This window comes from Bos grunniens, chromosome 16, assembly GCF_055505025.1.
Source record: "Bos grunniens cultivar Pamir isolate PY7600 chromosome 16, Bosgru_T2T1.0, whole genome shotgun sequence".
Lineage (NCBI taxonomy): Eukaryota > Metazoa > Chordata > Mammalia > Artiodactyla > Bovidae > Bos > Bos grunniens.
In genome coordinates, this window is record NC_141180.1 from 52,017,005 (window position 1) to 52,035,021 (window position 18,017).

The window sequence follows — 18,017 nt, forward strand, 5'->3', positions numbered from 1 at the left end:
TGGTCCTTAGAAAGATCACCAATTACCTCCACGTTGCCAGATTCAACTGTCAGTTCTCAGACCTCTCTCTCTTGACGGATCAGTAGTATTTGTTACGGAGACCACTTCTCTTCTTTGGAGTGTTTGCTTCTTTGGATTTCCAGACATCCCAAACGTCTGGCTTTTTTCCTGTCTGCCCACTCATCTCAGTCTCCTTTGGAGTGCTCCCTGGCTCCCTAAACTCTCAATGTTGAGTGCCTGAGTGCTTGGACCTCTTCTCTAATTTCTATCTACACTCCCTTGGTGACCTCATCCAGCTTTTTGGCTTTTACACCGTGCATTTACTGGTGACTTCTAAATTCCCATCTCTAGCCCAAACCTCTCTCCTAAATGCCAGGCTTGTATCCAACAATCTACTTGAAATCTCCACTAAAGTCTAATTAAGCACCTCAATCTTAACATGCTCATAACTAAGCTCCTTATATCCTGCCCATCCTGCCCCCTTGGGTTCCCCTTTCTCAAGCAATAGCAACTTCATTCTTGCAGTTGTTCAGGCCAAAAACCTTGGCGCCATAAACTCCTCTCTTTCTCATGCCCACACCTGTCAGCAAGTTCCAGAGAGCCTACCTTTTAAAAATATCCAGAATGCCACTTCTCACCACCTCTCTTGCCACCAGTGAAATCCAAACCGCGATACCATGTCACATTTGCCTTACTGCCATAGCTTCCTAAGGGGTTCTCCTTCCTGCTCTACCCTTATCCTCATTTTCTACACAACAATTGGAGTAATTTTGTTAAAACTTAAGTCATACAGTTTTATCCTTCTGCTTAGAACTCTCTGCAGAGGCTCCTCCTCTCAGGGTTCTTACTGGGACCTCTAAGTCCTGCAGGATCTGGTCCCCATTGCCATCTCTGATTTTCCTCCTACTCTGCCTCCCTGTGGTTTCTGAACACGCCAGGCTCACTGTCCCCTCAACAGGGCCCCTGCTGCTGCTGCTGCTAAGTCGCTTCAGTTGTGTCTGACTCTGTGGATCTGGATGCTCTTCTCTCACATCTGTGTGGCTTGCTGTCTCATATTCTTTAGGTCTTTACTCAAAAGACACCTCTTTTGAGGTTATGCCTTCCTGGCCTAACTCCCAGGACCCACTCCCCTTGTATCACAACACTTCTTTACCCACGTTACATTTTTTTCTTCAGCACCTACCACTATCTAATAAATGATATATAATCATCTTTTGGTGTCTGTAGGGGATTGGTTACAGGATCTTTCTCCCATACCAAAATCTGCTGATGCTGAAGTCCCACACTGGGGATTCTGTATCTGTGGAACCCAGGGATATGGTGGGTTCATTGTATATTTATTGAACAGCAACAACAAAAAATTCCAAGGACTTCTCTGGTGGTCCAGTGGCTAAGACACCACCCTCCCAATGCAGGGGACCTGGGTTCATTCCCTGTCGGGAAACTAGATCCCACATGCTGCAACTACGAGTTTGCATGCCCCAACTAAAGATCCCGGATGCCACAGTGCAGACTGAAGATTCCAGGTGCTGCAACAAAGACCCGACACAGCAAAAACATTTTGTAAAAAATGTGCCTATAAGTGGGCTTGCAAAGTTCAAGCCTGTGTTGTTAAAAGGCATGAGCTTAAACTGTGTGGGTTCACTGATATGTGGATATTTTTCACTAAACATACTCCACAATATCATGATCAGCAGTGGTTGATTTCCTGGATGAGGAACCATGACTGTGGAAGGTCAACTATGGGGCTAGAGCATCCAAGATTTTGGTATCCACAGTCAATCCTGGATCCAATCCCTGGGGATTCAGTGGGACTATGGAATTTTACTTTTTCATCCTTTAAGGATTATCCTTGTTGTCTACTTCCCTCACTAGAATGTAGCTCTAGAATATCTATGAGGACAGAGAACTTTGTTTTGTCACTTCAGTATTCCATCAGTAGTGCTGGCATACAGTATGTGCTCTATAAATATAAAACTTTCTGAATGAACAAGGCATTGGACCTGAGCTTTTTTTTGTTGTTGTTGCTGCACTCCACAGCTTGTGGGATTTAGTTCTCCCACCAGGGGAGAACCCAGGCCCTAGGCAGTGAACACACCGAGTCCTAACCACTGGACCGCCAGGGAACTGCCAGAGCCTGAACTCTTAATGATGAAGCTATGCTGCAAATAATTATTTCCTTAAAAAATATATTTTCTGATTGACTAAAACTTTACGAAGAATGTTTAGAGATAGTGTTGGAAAAAATACTCCTAATGAAATGCAGGAGAGAATGTGGAGAAAAGGAAATCCTCTTGTACTGTTGGTAGGGAGAATAGAATGAAGATCCCTTAAAAAGCTAGGAACAAAACTACCAAATGGATCCACCAATCCCACAAAGGGGCATATACACTGAGAAAAATCATAATTCAAAAGACATATGTACCCATGTTCACTGTAGCACTATTTACAATAGCCAGGACATGGAAGCAGCCCATTAATAGATGTCCATAGACAGATGAATGGATAAAGAAGCTGTGATACATAAACAATGGAATATTACTCAGCCATAAAAAGAAATGAATTCAGTCAGTTCTAGTGAGGTGGATGAACTTACACTGTCACAGAGAGTGAAGAAAATCAGAAAGAGAAAAACAAATATCATATATTAACACATATATATGGAATCTAAAAATGGTACTGATGAATCTATTTGCAGGGCAGTAATAGAGACACTGGAGGTGGAGTAATAGAGACAGTGGAGGGGATGGAATTCCAGTTGAGCTATTTCAAATCCTGAAAGATGATGCTGTGAAAGTGCTGCACTCAATATGCCACCAAATTTGGAAAACTCAGCAGTGGCTACAGGACTGGAAAAGGTCAGTTTTCATTCCAATCCCAAAGAAAGGCAATGCCAAAGAATGCTCAAACTACCGCACAATTGCACTCATCTCACACGCTAGTAAAGTAATGCTCCAAATTCTCCAAGCCAGGCTTCAGCAATATGTGAACCGCGAACTTCCAGATGTTCAACCTGGTTTTAAAAAAGGCAGAGGAATGAGAGATCAAATTGCCAACATCCACTGGATCATGGAAAAAGCAAGAAAGTTCCAGAAAAACATCTATTTCTGCTTTATTGACTATGCCAAAGCCTTTGACTGTGTGGATCACAACAAACTGCAGAAAATTCTGAAAGAGATGGGAATACCAGAGCACCTGACCTGCCTCTTGAGAAACCTGTATGCAGGTCAGGAAGCAACAGTTAGAACTGGACATGGAACAACAGACTGGTTCCAAATAGGAAAAGGAGTACGTCAAGGCTGTATATTATCACCCTGCTTACTTAACTTCTATGCAGAGTACATCATGAGAAATGCTGGACTGGAAAAAGCACAAGCTGGAATCAAGATTGCTGGGAGAAATATCAATAACCTCAGATATGCAGATGACACCACCCTTATGGCAGAAAGTGAAGAGGAACTAAAAAGCCTCTTGATGAAAGTGAAAGAGGAGAGTGGAAAAGTTGGCTTAAAGCTCAACAACATTCAGAAAACGAAGATCATGGCATCTGGTCCCATCACTGCATGGGAAATAGATGGGGAAACAGTGGAAACAGTGTCAGACTTTATTTTTGGGGGCTCCAAAATCACTGCAGATGGTGACTGCAGCCATGAAATTAAAAGACGCTTACTCCTTGGAAGGAAAGTTATGACCAACCTAGATGGCATATTCAAAAGCAGAGACATTACTTTGCCAACAAAGGTCCGGCTAGTCAAGGCTATGGTTTTTCCAGTGGTTATGTATGGATGTGAGAGTTGGACTGTGAAGAAAGCTGAGTGCCGAAGAATCGATGCTTTTGAGGTGCGGTGCTGGAGAAGACTCTTGAGAGTCCCTTGGACTGCAAGGAGATCCAACCAGTCCATTCTAAAGGAGATCAGTCCTGGGTGTTCATTGGAAGGACTGATGCTGAAGCTGAAACTCCCAATACTTTGGCCACCTCATGTTAAGAGTTGACTCATTGGAAAAGACTCTGATGCTGGGAGGGATTGGGGCAGGAGGAGAAGGGGACGACAGAGGATGAGATGGCTGGATGGCATCACTGACTCGACGGATGTGAGTCTGAGTGAACTCTGGGAGTTGGTGATGGACGGGGAGGCCTGGCGTGCTGCGATTCATGGGGTCTCAAAAAGTCAGACACGGCTGAGTGACTGAACTGAACTGGAGACACAGACATAGAGAACAGGCTTGTGGACACAGTGGGTGAAGGAGAGAGTGAGATGAATTGACAGTTTAGTTAGCTAAACTAACTTTAGCTAGTGGCAAGTTGTATTAATATAACACAGGGAGCTTAACCTGGTGTTCTGTGACAACCTAGAGGGGTGGGATGGGTGGGGCAGGGGGTGGAAGGGAGGTTCAAGAGGAAGGGGACATTTGTATGCTTATGGCTAAATTTATGTTGCTGTATGGCAGAAACCAACAGAACATTGTAAAGAAATTATCCTCCAATTAAAAAAATAGCACTGGTCAGACCAGCAATGACCAATTTTAAGATGAAAAATAAAAGGATTCATAATGACTTTAAGAGCATGCTTCTTACCTAGTTTCACCATTAGTTATTAATGTTCTTACTGACTCAACTGACTTGATCATGTTACTGCTAAGTCGCTTCAGTCGTGTCTGACTCTGTGCGACCTCATAGACAGCAGCCCACCAGGCTCCGCCATCCCTGGGATTCTCGAGGCAAGAACACTGGAGTGGGCTGCCATTTCCTTCTCCAACTGATCATGTTACCTAAATCCTATTTCATTTAGAGACCAATGCTTAATGGCATAAGAATGACAGCTATTCAGCAGGAATTTAATAGAAAATGCATACTACCTAGAAAGTTGGGAAGTTGAAGGAATTTTTCTCTACAACTTTGCAAGAAATAGAATGTATGCTTATTAGCTTTATCAGAATTTAAAATTCTACCCCAGCATTTATTGAATATTATGCGCCCAGCCTTGTGTTTTCACTTAATCTTCAAAATAATAAATCAGTTACTATATTTTAAGGTTATGGAAATGTAATGTTAAAATCTGAAGGGCAAGAGAAACATTCATTTAGTATGAATCCAGTCATGTCCAACTCTTTGGGTTGTAGTTCACCAGGTTCCTCTGTCTGTGGGATTTTTCGAGCAAGAATACTGGAATGGGTTGCCATTTTCTTCTCCAGGGGATCTTCCTGACCCAGGGATTGAACCCACGGCTTTGATGTCTCCTATATTGCAGGCGGATTCTTTACCTGCTGTCATCACGGAAGCCCATATTTTAAGGTTATAGAAGCTTAACATTACGATCTGAAGGACAGGAGAAACATTCTAGTATGAATCCAACCAATTTTTTTTCAGTTTTTCTACGTACCAGTACAGGGGCTACAACAGAAAGGACACTGAACCCGTTTTTATAGCACATTCTAGTAGGGGTAAAAAAGGAATGTAATTTCAGATTTTGATAAATAAGGAAATAAAACCAAGGGATGTGACACAGTGTATGTGGGCAGAGGGTTTGGCTGCAGCTTAGTAAGCGAGTGGTGGAAAGACTGGTGAGGCCAGATCAAAAAGGCCTGCCTCATGAGCTAGTTTAGATGTTATGCTGTGAGTAATGGGAAGCCACTAGAAAATTTTAAGTGCGGAAATGATCTGATCTGTTTTAGAAGCATTCTCTGGGGGCTGTAGAGGCCAGGGGGAATGAGTGGATGAATGCAGACTGACTTAAGTTATGGTAATAGTCCGGGTGAGAGGATAGCAGCTCAAACTAGGATGATAGAAGGTAAGTGGAAAGTTTGGGGCACACTTTTGGAGGAAGTCAACAGGATTTAATGGAGGAATGAAGGTGATGGCTCAAGACTGAGCAGGTTGTGAGCAGCATGTCTTCAAATGCAATTTTAATTTCTTGGCTATGCTGGGTCTTCGATGCTGCACGTGTGCTTTGTGTGCATGGGCTTTCTCTAGATGCGGAGTGAAGGCTACTCTCTGGTTTCGATGGGTGACTTTCATTTCTGAGCACAGGTTCAAGGGCTCATGGGCTCAGTAGTTTGTGGTGCACAGGCTTAATTGTTTCACAGCATGTGGGATCTTCCTAGAGCAGAGATTGAACCCATGCACCCTGCCTTGGCAGGTAGGTTCCCAACCACGGGACCACCAGGGATGGCCCCTTCTTGTAATTTCTATTATCTGTCCCTCATTCCCAGTTTTGTCTCCCCTGCCTGTTTCTACTGTCAAGACTTAACTTCTTCCTAGAGACCCTGTCAAATTAACCGATTTATTTGTATATCTCACAGTAGGGGCATGGGAATGAGAGAGCACTGCCTTGGGTTTAGACTACTAGGGAATAAATCCCATCTCTTCTATTTACTATGTGACCTTGGGCAAGTTTCTTCACCTCTAAAATACATAGTACCCATTTCATAGTCAAGAATTTAGTCCTTGGGCAGTTTATACCTTTACTCAGTCTCCAGCAGATATATTCAAACTTGCAGTTTATGTCCTCTCAAATTCTAGGCTGTCAAGATCAGTTTCAGTGTTTTAGCCAAGGGCTTCCCACATTTATCTAAGACAAATGACATTTCCAAATTCCTTCCTCCAAGCTCTTCCCATTCCTTGATCTTCCTTTAGGAAGATTTTAATCTTATCTTTCTCTTCCCATGATTTTATAGGGTTTTTCATCTGTATAGTTGACTTGGTTTTTGGAATGTTTTCTGGAAACTTTCAGCTATTAATCAGCTATTTTCATAAGATACTTTATATTCAATAGTTACTTTTTAGATGCTAAAAACTGCGCAAGAGTGGCAAGTTTAACTATGGTCCCCACACATCACTTTGTGCCCAACTCTAATTCACTTTTCCTAAGTAAAGTTCTCATGTAGCCAACTCCAAAGCATAGCAGGTAAAAGGGTTTTTAGCCCAATAAGCATTAACTCAGGGATCAAAGGGAGTGGCAAATCATACTTAGATATCTAAGTCAAAGAATATCCCTGACTTCAAAACTATGCATTGTTTAGACCCTAGTCAACTAAGAATAATCTTCCCAAACTCCACTACCTCTTTTAAGTAGGAATGAACTACCTACCTTATAGGAATAAAGACCATGGTATGAGATAAGCTCCATAATACACATACATATCTATGTACATGCTACTACTAAGTCACTTCAGTCCGACTCTGTGCGACCCCATAGACAGCAACCCACCAGGCTCCGCCATCCCTGGGATTCTCCAGGCAAGAACACTGGAGTGGGTTGCCATTTCCTTCTCCAATGCATGAAAGGGAAAAGTGAAAGTGAAGTCACTCAGTCATGTCAGACTCTTTGTGACCCCATGGACTGCAGCCCACCAGGCTCCTCCATCCATGGGATTTTCCAGGCAAGAGTACTGGAGTGGGTGGCCATTGCCTTCTCCAATCTATGTACATACTCTGGAGTAATAAGAAGTTAAAAAAAAAGTAAAAAAAAAGTTCCATCTATTTTGCATCATAATCAGAAACATGTTGTAAAAGTTTTGTTTCCTGAATCTTAGGATTTTATAATGACCTATCTAAATGACCATTTTTATCTAAAAATGAGGTTATTGCTAAAAAGGAGCTTAAGAATAATGTATTCATAAGCCCAGTGTTATTTATACCTTATTGATGTGAATTTTAGTTCATCTCACTTCAGTTTCAGAGCACCTTCGTTCATGTTAAAACTAGTGTCAGTACACTAGGGATGTTAAGTCCATCCTCATTTCACATTCCCAATGCTAAATAAAATGCAGTTTTAAGAATGAACTATAGCTGATTAATACAGGGTTAATATACAGTATCTTAAAATAGCCAGCTCTTCAATGCACCAAGTTTTTGAGCTGAAGACTGTTCTACTTGCAGTTAAATTACCACTAAATATTGTTTAATAGTACAATTATTTATAAATGTACTTTCACTACTTATACAGATTTAACTATTTTCATGGGATCCTGCTGGCCAGTTAGGTTTGGGAATTGTTAATACCCATATCCATAGAGTTAAAATTAGGAGGAAAGCCAGTAGCTCTATTCTTCTTCCCATATAAAGCTTGCATTTACCTCAAAATCACTGCAGGTGGTGACTGCAGCCATGAAACTAAAAGACGCTTACTCCTTGGAAGCAAAGTTATGACCAACCTAGAGGGCATATTCAAAAGCAGAGACATTACTTTGCCAACAAAGGTCCGTCTAGTCAAGGCTATGGTTTTTCCGGTGGTCATGTATGGATGTGAGAGTTGGACTGTGAAGAAGGCTGAGTGCCAAAGGATGCTGAGACATTACTTTGCCAACAAAGGTCCGTCTAGTCAAGGCTATGGTTTTTCCGGTGGTCATGTATGGATGTGAGAGTTGGACTGTGAAGAAGGCTGAGTGCCAAAGGATGCTTTTGAACTGTGGTGTTGGAGAAGACTCTTGAGAGTCCCTTGGACTGCAAGGAGATCCAACCAGTCCATTCTGAAGATCAGCCCTGGGATTTCTTTGGAAGGAATGATGCTAAAGCTGAAACTCCAGTACTTTGGCAACCTCATGCGAAGAGTTGACTCATTGGAAAACACTGATGCTGGGAGGGATTGGGGGCAGGAGGAGAAGGGGATGACAGAGGATGAGATGGCTGGATGGCATCACTGACTCAATGGACGGGAGTCTGAGTGAACTCCAGGGGTTGGTAATGGACAGGGAGGCCTGGCGTGCTATGATTCGTGGGGTCGCAAAAAGTCGGACACGACTGAGTGACTGAACTGAACTGAATAGTTTCTGATAAAATGTAACAATACTTCATACTAAAATTATTCTGAATATGGAACTTTCAAGGAATTAACTGCACGGTTAACGCTGATAGTAAAGACCCAAAGCAGGTATAGTTTAATGTATTTTAATAGCAAACTTACAGGAACAGCACAGAAGACAGACAACATGAAAAACATGTACTTGCACGTAGGGCAACTCAGTTAGAAAAGTATAGTGAGTGGGTGGAATCTACTGTATGATAAAAATGCTACAAACACCACTTAGTTGCAGTCAATAAGAAATTTACTTGTTTTAAAAAAATCCAAATGCTGGCATTGTCCAGAAAAATTTAACAGGTTTATTTATAATTGTTATAAAGTTGAACTGCTGAAACTTGTTCACTGAAACATTTTGACTTTCATTAATGCTTCATGTCCCCGCATTTATATTAAAAATTCACACACAAATGAAAATGGAAAAACTGCCAATACCTGATTTCTGTCCCCTATTTTCCACTTGCAATCATATACTTAGGTACCTTTTGACCCCATGGAAAAAAAATATCTAACGTTCAGAACTACCAATAACAGGAAGAAGAGAATTTTTTTTTTTTTTTTAAAGAATGAAATGTTTCCCATCATAGTGGATTCTTAAGCACGTTCTCCACGTATGCGGCGTGCTAGCTGGATGTCTTTTGGCATAATTGTTACACGTTTGGCATGGATAGCACACAGGTTGGTGTCTTCAAAAAGGCCAACCAGATAGGCCTCACTTGCCTCCTACAAAAGGAACAGAGAAAAAAAAAACGTTATTATCAACAGTTAAAGATACATCTATATTAGTTAAAAAGATGTTTTTGAGCCCTTTAAAAACCTACTTCAGAAGATGTTGACCACTTACCAAATGCTTAATTTAAAATCTGGGATGAGGCTGAAAGGCAGCTTATTAAAGTGAAAAACTCAAGACTGTAAATCTTCATAAAATACGAAAGTCAAATAATTTCACTACCAAATACTTTACCTTTTCTGTTATATGTGATTTTTAAACAAACTGAAATGTGTCTTGAGTAAAGCAAAAATCAAACTTCAACTCTAACATTTATTCTTATCCTCACAAAGATAAATGGAATTATGTATATCTATTCCAAGTAACACTCTCCCACCTCGGGATGTCCTCCTTTTTCTGAATCTTACTCCCAATTCATTATATCCGTTTGACTACTGGTTTCCATCATATGGGCCTCATCTACCTTTCCTTTAAACACCTCAGAGTTTGACTACCAGGTCAGTGTCCTACTTATATACAATGATCTATTTTGCCAACATATGCACCCCTACTAACTGTACTTTCCTCTATGCACCCCTATCTGTAATGGCATGTTATCCCCTCAGCATTAACACTGACCCCTCTGTTTTTTCCCATTACATCATAAAGCTTTTGAAGGTATCCTCTTATTCCTACTTTCACTCTAAACTGCTAGCTACATGAATCATTCAATACTTGCAGAGAAGGAAGAAAAAAGGAGAGCTCCTACTTATAATTAACTCTTAAAATTGTTAGTTATCTTACAGTTGTCTGAAAAGTTGAAGGATTCCTTGGTCTAGGTTAAAACAACTGCTTACGCATTTTGAAATGAACCAGTCATCAGTCCAACTGTTCTAGTGGATTAGGAACACTAAATGAAAGACATTATTTGGCTTCTCTATAGGCAAGTTATTTCTCTGTTTAAGATATATTTAGGAAAAAAAAACACACATTTTTAGAGTTGCTATTTTTGTCTTAATTAAAAAATTATTTCCATTTTGGAACTCTTTAGGTAATAAGACTAAAAGAGAAATACACAAAATACTTGAGCAATTCAAGCCCCACAATACTTCGTAACACACAAGATATAGATGGGAGGGACCAGATTTGCTTTATAAACACTGACTTTGCTAATAACACTTGAGATTCTACTTTTAAAAGTGCTAACAACTCCTCAAATGGTTTGTACTATTCTGTCTTATGAAAATAGTTTACCTTCATTCTTTTTAGCCTCTTCTATAAAAATGTTTCATTCAAATTTTACTGTCCTTACATCTTTCTGCAGTATGTTATCAACAGATAAGTCTTATTTGCTTATCCTTTATGGCCTTCCTCAAGATTATTCCATGAAGGAGAAAGCAAACATTCCTCTCGCCCCTGCTTCCCAGGTGCAGGTAATTTTGAACTCAATTTCCTTGGCACTCACACGGGCCTTGTACACTAGCCATCTTTTAATACCCTTAAAAGATGGGTACTTACTTAATAAAATACTTATTTTATGCTCACAACGCCTAGCCCTTGAAGGAATAGAAGTTCAAGAAGTATTTGCTGGCTTGGTTTTTTATATCTAACCTTAACTTGAAACTTGCATCTTTTCTTTTTTTTTTTTCCCTTGGATGTGCCCTGTGGCTTGGGGGACTGTTCTCCAACTAGGAACTGTACTTGGGTCCTTAGCCATGAAAGTGCAGGGTCCTGACTACTGGACTGCCAGGGAATGCCCGAAATTTGCACCTTTTCTACACCAGTAGTTCCCTGTATCTTACCTATTCCATATTAAAAGCAAAAGTCCTTAATATTCACGGATTCATCCTTGGGATATTCTAGAAATGGTAAAAAGTTTAGAAAACATAGCATACTGTAGACCCTACTCTTATGAGTTTCACAGTGCACATTAGATACCAGAACTCAAATTCCTCAAGAAAGAAAACAGTTGTTTCTTTTTTTGGTTTCACCCAGCATGTCTCAGGATTATGCAAATCTAGAAGGCTTCTGCAAAATACAGCAGTATGAACTGCTATATGGACAAGCCAACAAGTCCTGAAATTCAAACACCCATTTAAGAGTGGAAAGGTTTTGGCTCCCCTAGTACTATTCAAATATGATATGTGGCAGCTGGGGCTCTCACTGCTATCTTAGAACCTGCTCTAGATGATATGGGGTTGTGTCTGTCAGCTCTGGGAGAAGAGTCAATACAGGGAATTTGACCATGACCCATGTATTTCTAATTCTATTACCAATGTCCAAAGTTTCCTAAACATTAAGGCTATGATGGGATTTAAAGAGGGACACATTAATTTATAGCCCAATGAACAAAATTTTGAGGTAACAGCAAAAAAATATCTTGTAAATGGAAGGAAATGTTAATTCACAACATTTGAGTATATTCAATATCTGACTGTTCCACCATTTCAAACCACCAAAGTCAACTTTTAACATAAGGTGACCTTAATTCAAACTCTCAGTCGTTCGGGGCAAAAGCTAAATTTTAAGTTAGTTAAGTCTTGATAATCTACGGGAAACCAAGTCTGATTCCTCCACCATCCTCCCTAGACTTACTGCCCCCCATCTCTTTTAGTTGTGTTAGAGAAGTTGTGAACTATGTAACTCTAAAGTCAAAAATGGCTTTCTTCTACCCTATTCACATAAGCAAATTCTCCATCTCTATATCCTTAAGAGAAATGAAATATTTTCCAATAAAGAGCTACCAATGCCAGAGTACTACAGGCAGCAGAGTTGAACATTTTGCTCAAAACCAATGCAATCACTTACTGACAAGTATAAAACACAAACCTTAATAACAGCACTGACTTTTAAAAAGACAAGTCTTTTAGCCAGACTGTTAAGTAATCAATTTACAAAGCTCTAACACTGACACTTAGGCTTGACAATGTTGGACTTTCAAGTATAATGTGTGTAACTGTAACTACAGAACAAAATTAGCATCTTTAGGTCAACACTTGAGAATATTTCTGTATTTAAAATTAGTGCAGAAAATATGACTAGCATTTGTAATAAATGAAATGGGATCTAGAAATAGTCAAAGATTAAATCAGAAAATAAAGGTCTTAAATAACAGCACTGGAAGATTTTAGTAGTTTGAAATTTTAGCAATTTCAATTCACTGAGAATTTAATGGATGCCTACTCCTGGAATTCACCAATCAAATGAAGTTCAGACTAACCATAGAAACAGCTCAACCAATTACACTTCAGGATAGAATCCACCTATCAAATCTTCCTCACACATAAAGGAAAAGCTTGGCAACAGCAGCCTTGAAAAATCCTCCAATGGAATGTATGTCGATTCTGGACCCTCCCCTAAAAGAGATTCTGATGCAGGTCTGTGGAGGTGCCTAGTAATCTGCATTTTAAATCACCTCTAACACCATGCTGACAGAGGTGGCAGTCTTGCCATACTCTGAGTTACAATGATCTGATGAATGCCAAACACACTTAACATTATAGGTTACTTAAGTGACTGATGTTAACTGTACCCACATACCTAATCAAGTATCTTAGGTGTGGGCATCTCAAGTTGTTTAATCTGGCACAAACCACCAGTATTTCAAATACATGTGTGTGCTCAGTCAGGTGTGACTCTGTGACCCTTGGTACTATAGCCTGCCAGGCTCCTCAGTCCATGGGATTTTTCAGGCAAAAATACTGGAGTGGGTTGCCATTTCCTCTTCCAGGAGATCTTCCCAACCCAGGTATCAAACCAGAGTCTCCTGCATTGCAGGCGTATTCTTTACCTCTGAGCCACTGGGGAATTCCATTTCAAATACCTAACCACGGCTAAAACTGTATTTCTCAAAGTTCTGACACACTGGCGCTAAGATTAAACTCACTGTTTCCCATTTAAGTGGAAATCCATATATAATCCCCTTAAACAAACTACATGTCTTCAAACTTCTCTCTTTACAAGCCCAGTAACATCTTTTTCTCCCTGCTGTCAATCCAATCCTAACTACCACTCAAGTTTCTTTTAACTTCAATGCATAATTCTTTAATGTTACCTAGTTCTATCCCAGATATTATGTTTTCTCCACTTGCAACTGCCTCTTCAGGTCCAAGAAGCCATTTACTCTAATTTTCCTTTTATATCATTCCCTGTTTGAAACTAATTACCAATACAGACCTTTGGCCCCATGACTTCCTAATATCCAGCAGCAACTGTAAGTCAAACCAGAGGATTTTTTTTTCCTTTAAACACTGCAGTGTTTAAAAATTTTAAATCATATCTGTTTGTATAACCTCAAGCAACTTAACCTTTCTGATATCTCAACAGTGAAACATTAAGACCTATCTCACTGGCTGGTGATATACAAGCATTTGTATATGCTTGTATATATACAAATTTAGAGATGTTCTTGGTACAAAGCAGAACCAGCCAACTCTCAGAGCCTTTCCCACCCACCATTTTACCTGCAAAGCACCAATAGCTGCACTCTGGAAGCGCAGATCTGTTTTGAAGTCCTGAGCAATTTCCCGCACCAGACGCTGGAAGGGAAGTTTGCGAATCAGAAGTTCAGTGGACTTCTGATAACGTCTAATTTCACGGAGTGCCACAGTACCAGGCCTTTAAAACAAAACATTAAAGAAATGGTTACCAAATACATAAGAGAACTTAGAAGAGTGGTCATCAGCTTCAAAGAGATGGAGTCACTTTTCAAAAAATAAATCACCTAACTTTCTTCAGCGTTTGTATCAAATTTCACTTATTAATTTATGACCTAAATATTCAAATCTGTTAGAAGTAACACAGTACTTTTAAGACAAAAAAACATGATATTAAAGCAGATTCCCGGCAGGGAGTTTAATAATCACAGTCCCCTTAATTTTCTTCATCTTTAACATAAACATCACCAACTTCTGTTATAATTACAACTTGGGAAGGTACTAGGACACTAAAAAAGAAGTCAAAGTTTTTCAGACTTTTAATTTGACACCACTCTCATTCTTCCCACTGGCACCCCCCATTCTTCTGAAAGATCTACCAGCACAACCCAATGAGCTTCACTTAAAAAAACACACTTACAGTATTTAAGTTCAATTTCCTAGAATACCTTTGACACTGCATATCCCTCATGAATGACTAAACTGATGAACACTCTTTTGTGTTGTATTTTCCATATGGAAATTTTTTCCTTTAAGTAATTTTAAGCAAGAAATTTACCTCAATCCTGACTTAATTTCTTACACTTTTACTTTAGGCTAATCATTTGCAGAGGGTAAATACAGACAACTTCTGCCCTCTAATGGCAGATGCACTCAATAACACTGCTCAGGGTAGTTCAAAACTAAATATGCCAATAGAAGGAAAAACCAATCCAAGTAAACGAAGAACTTATGTATAACACAATGTCCCCATCTTGATTAAATTATTTTACCAGATGCCAGAGTAGCCTCAAAAATGTATTTAAAAAACAACACTTTTCTATTTAAAACATATGTATTACACCTAACAGCTAAGTAAAAATGTTAGTCTATCCTATTAACGTTATTAGAGATACAACGTCTTCTTTGGGCTATGGGCACGATTAGATTCAAAATTAAACATATTCCCAATAAAACCTAACACTATAAATTATATACACATTTTAAAGTAGTAAATATTTAACAAAGGGAAAAACAGATTCTCTAAAGGAGAAAGTATGCTTATACATCTTTTTATTAGATTATATAAATACTTCGAGAGAGAAGACTTTCTTTCATTTTTCCTCTTTTAAAATACCTGTAACGATGAGGTTTCTTCACCCCTCCAGTAGAGGGCGCACTCTTGCGAGCGGCTTTTGTAGCGAGTTGCTTCCTCGGTGCTTTACCACCGGTCGATTTGCGGGCAGTCTGCTTTGTACGAGCCATGGTATAGAGACTTCCTTACTTACCTACCAGCATCGGAAAAAACCAAAAATCACCATATGCAACTACCACACACACAAGTTTTCCTGCCACTACCCCCCCAATCTGGAAATTATGATTAGTATTTAAAAAAAAAAAAAAAGTCCATAATGTTATGTAATTTGAAAGGGTGCAGATTACATCTACCACCCAAATATGACTTTTTGAAACAAACTGTAGTACTAGAAAATTGTTAGCCTTAACACCAGTCATCTCTCAAAATGCCCAATCTGAGCGATAAACGGCAAATCAAAAAGACCCCCCAACAGCCTTCGCTTCAATTTCTTTAAATAAACTGGAAATTAGAAATGTCTGTAAACATTCCATCCACGAACAAGTCAAAAGAACTAAGCCACACACCACAGAAAGGTCGAGTCAAATTACAGCAAAAAAGGTTTTAGTCACCCCCCCCCGCCGCCCCCCCTTTACGTCTGGCAGTTGATAGATTGCTGTAAATATCTGAAAACATTCCTGGTTTTGCATCTCTACAGTTCTGTTGACAAAAAGGCGTCTCAAAAAACAAGGGGAACAACAGCTACCAACAGCGAGCATTCTACAAAGCACCGCCCTCGAGTCCAGTCCTCAGAGGATTCGCAATGAAATAATAAAAAAAAAAATTGCCCCGCACCCAGGCTTTAATTAACGCACTAGACTGGCCGACTGGTCCACCTCAAGCACCGCATAAACTTTTGGTTTCGCCTCCTCCGGCCCCTCAACACAGGGTCCCCCAGCCTGCCCGCCTCGCTCCTAGCGTCTCGCGCAGGCACAAACTCGGCTCCCAGACCAGAACAAAATGGAAACAATCGCAAAACGTATCCGATTCCTTTCCAAAGAGACAAAACACCAAATCGCTCGAAAATACTCCATCCCCTGCCACGTGCCGCCCTCCAAAATGCAAAAGTTTTTTTTGCATTTCAAATGCATCAAGTTTCCGCTTCTCTAAAAAGGAGAAAAAAATGTTTCTCTTTAAAATTTTTTCCTCCTTTTTTGAAATGGGGAAGAGAGAAACGGGGGAAAAAATATGGTCGGTGACCAGAGAAGAGAGACAAGATGGTGAAGCTTTGCAACAACTGTGGGGAGGCAGCAAAAAGCGAGTTACCCCAGGGTGGGAAGCAGCGGCGATTTCCACCCTTTTCCCGCCCGAAAACTGGGGTCCGGGGTCCGGGGTCGGTAGTTAAGAGGCCCGCGCGGGTCGTGGTGAAGGTCTGGGGTCCCGGGAAGGGGCGGCGGGCGGGATTTCACCGAAGAAAAAGGAGCTAGGGGCGCGGGGAGGGAGAGCAGGCTCGGCGACGCGGCGGTTGCTGCTGTTGGGCTGAGGCGACGAGAGACTGGGGAGCCGCCGGAGCCGCCGCTGCCTGAGGGGAGAGGAAAACTCGCTCCTCACCTCCATTTCTGGGCCAAAAAGTTTTGGGGCCAAGCCGGAGGGACCCTGGGTCCCCTCCCGGCACCGCCGGGGCCCGGCCCGGGGCTGACGGCAAGCGGGGCTCGGTTCCGGGGAAGCGGGCAGACGGGGAAACTTACCCCCCTTCTCCTTCGGCTGGAGCTCGGCGAGCTAGAGGCGGCGCTGGCGTTGGAGAGCGACGGCGGCGCGGCGGCGGCTGCGAACACAATTGAAAGATGGCTGACACCGAGGCTATCCCCCAACACAAGCCGCCCCGCCCCCGCGCCGCGCGCCAACCAATCACACACAATGGAGGGAAGGCTCGGCCCCGCCCCCGCCCCCTCGCTCGCGCCCCGCCTCCCCCCTCCCCCCGCGCGCCCGTTCGCTGGCGCGCGCTCGCCCCTCCCCCGCGCGCCGCCCGCTCCCTCCTCCCGGCTGCCTCGCGCAGTGTGTGTACAAACACAAAAGACACGCTGAAGGGCCGCCGGCTCCCGCCGAGACGGCCGCCCGCCCACCCCCGTTTTAACTCCAGCTCCCCGGCCCCGCACTCCCACCCAGCTCCGTGCGCACACGTCACGGAACTCAGGAAGCTCGGGTTTGGGGCGCCGAGGGGGAAGTTGGGGGGAGGGGCGGGCGGGAGGAGGCGCGGCGGGTGAACGCCCGGCCTGCGGGCGTCTCGGGCAGCGGCGGGGAGGGTGAGGGAGGGGGCGCCCCGCTCCGGCGCGCGTCCCCGAGGCGCCCCGGACGGCGGGGGGCGGGGAGGAGGACACCGCCGGCCCAGTCTCCGAGCCCCAGTTGCAAACACTACCCGACAGGAAGCTTGCAAATAGAAACCTTGCACCCCGCGCCTACATTCGGTTGGGGCTGCTCTAGCACTGGCAGGGCTGCCGGCGGCCGTTTCCCTCCTTTCGCTACGGGCCAGGTGCGGCCGGGCAGCCCGCAGACAACTTTATTCACTCAAGACACCGGCTCGGGCCGTGGCGGTCTCGCGGTGCAGGTTGCGGGCTGCAGGCGGTCCGCGAGAACTCTGCCACCTGGGACGCCTGGCTCCTCGCAGGTGGCATCTCCAGGCCGACGGAGACGGCCAGGGACGGGGCTCGCCTTCTTCCTGGGTCGGGATGCCTGATGCAAGATGGCTGTATTTTGTAAGCTTCTAAAACAATATATGGAATACACAGCTAACTGCCCGAGGG

General features: G+C 42.5%; 1 protein-coding gene across 3 annotated transcripts; it reads right to left on the reverse strand.

Moving 5' to 3' along the window:
• Window positions 1–8,871: 8,871 nt before the first annotated feature.
• Window positions 8,872–17,051, reverse strand: H3-3A (H3.3 histone A). Of its 3 annotated transcripts, none has more exons than XM_086345098.1 (4): window positions 16,965–17,051; window positions 15,280–15,430; window positions 13,971–14,124; window positions 8,872–9,521 (listed from the first exon to the last, which is right to left on the reverse strand). In XM_086345098.1, the coding sequence occupies exons 2-4, from the start codon at window positions 15,405–15,407 to the stop codon at window positions 9,393–9,395; spliced, it is 411 nt and encodes a 136-aa protein (XP_086201224.1). In that variant the 5' UTR covers window positions 15,408–15,430; window positions 16,965–17,051; the 3' UTR covers window positions 8,872–9,392. The 3 variants fall into 3 exon arrangements, with proteins under 3 accessions (XP_086201224.1, XP_086201226.1, XP_086201225.1); XM_086345100.1 differs by having other exon boundaries at window positions 16,828–17,051; XM_086345099.1 differs by having other exon boundaries at window positions 16,543–17,051.
• Between the last annotated feature and the right edge of the window lie 966 nt (window positions 17,052–18,017).

What these genes read in the sequence shown, in the direction of transcription:
- H3-3A (XM_086345098.1), bottom strand. Translation starts at nt 15,407, where the DNA reads ATGGCTCGTACAAAGCAGACTGCCCGCAAATCGACCGGTGGTAAAGCA. An exon ending in AAGAAACCTCATCGTTACAG is followed by an intron (nt 14,125 to 15,279) that starts GTATTTTAAAAG and finishes TTTGTTTTAAAG; the next exon opens with GCCTGGTACTGTGGCACTCC. An exon ending in CAGCTATTGGTGCTTTGCAG is followed by an intron (nt 9,522 to 13,970) that starts GTAAAATGGTGG and finishes TTCCTTTTGTAG; the next exon opens with GAGGCAAGTGAGGCCTATCT.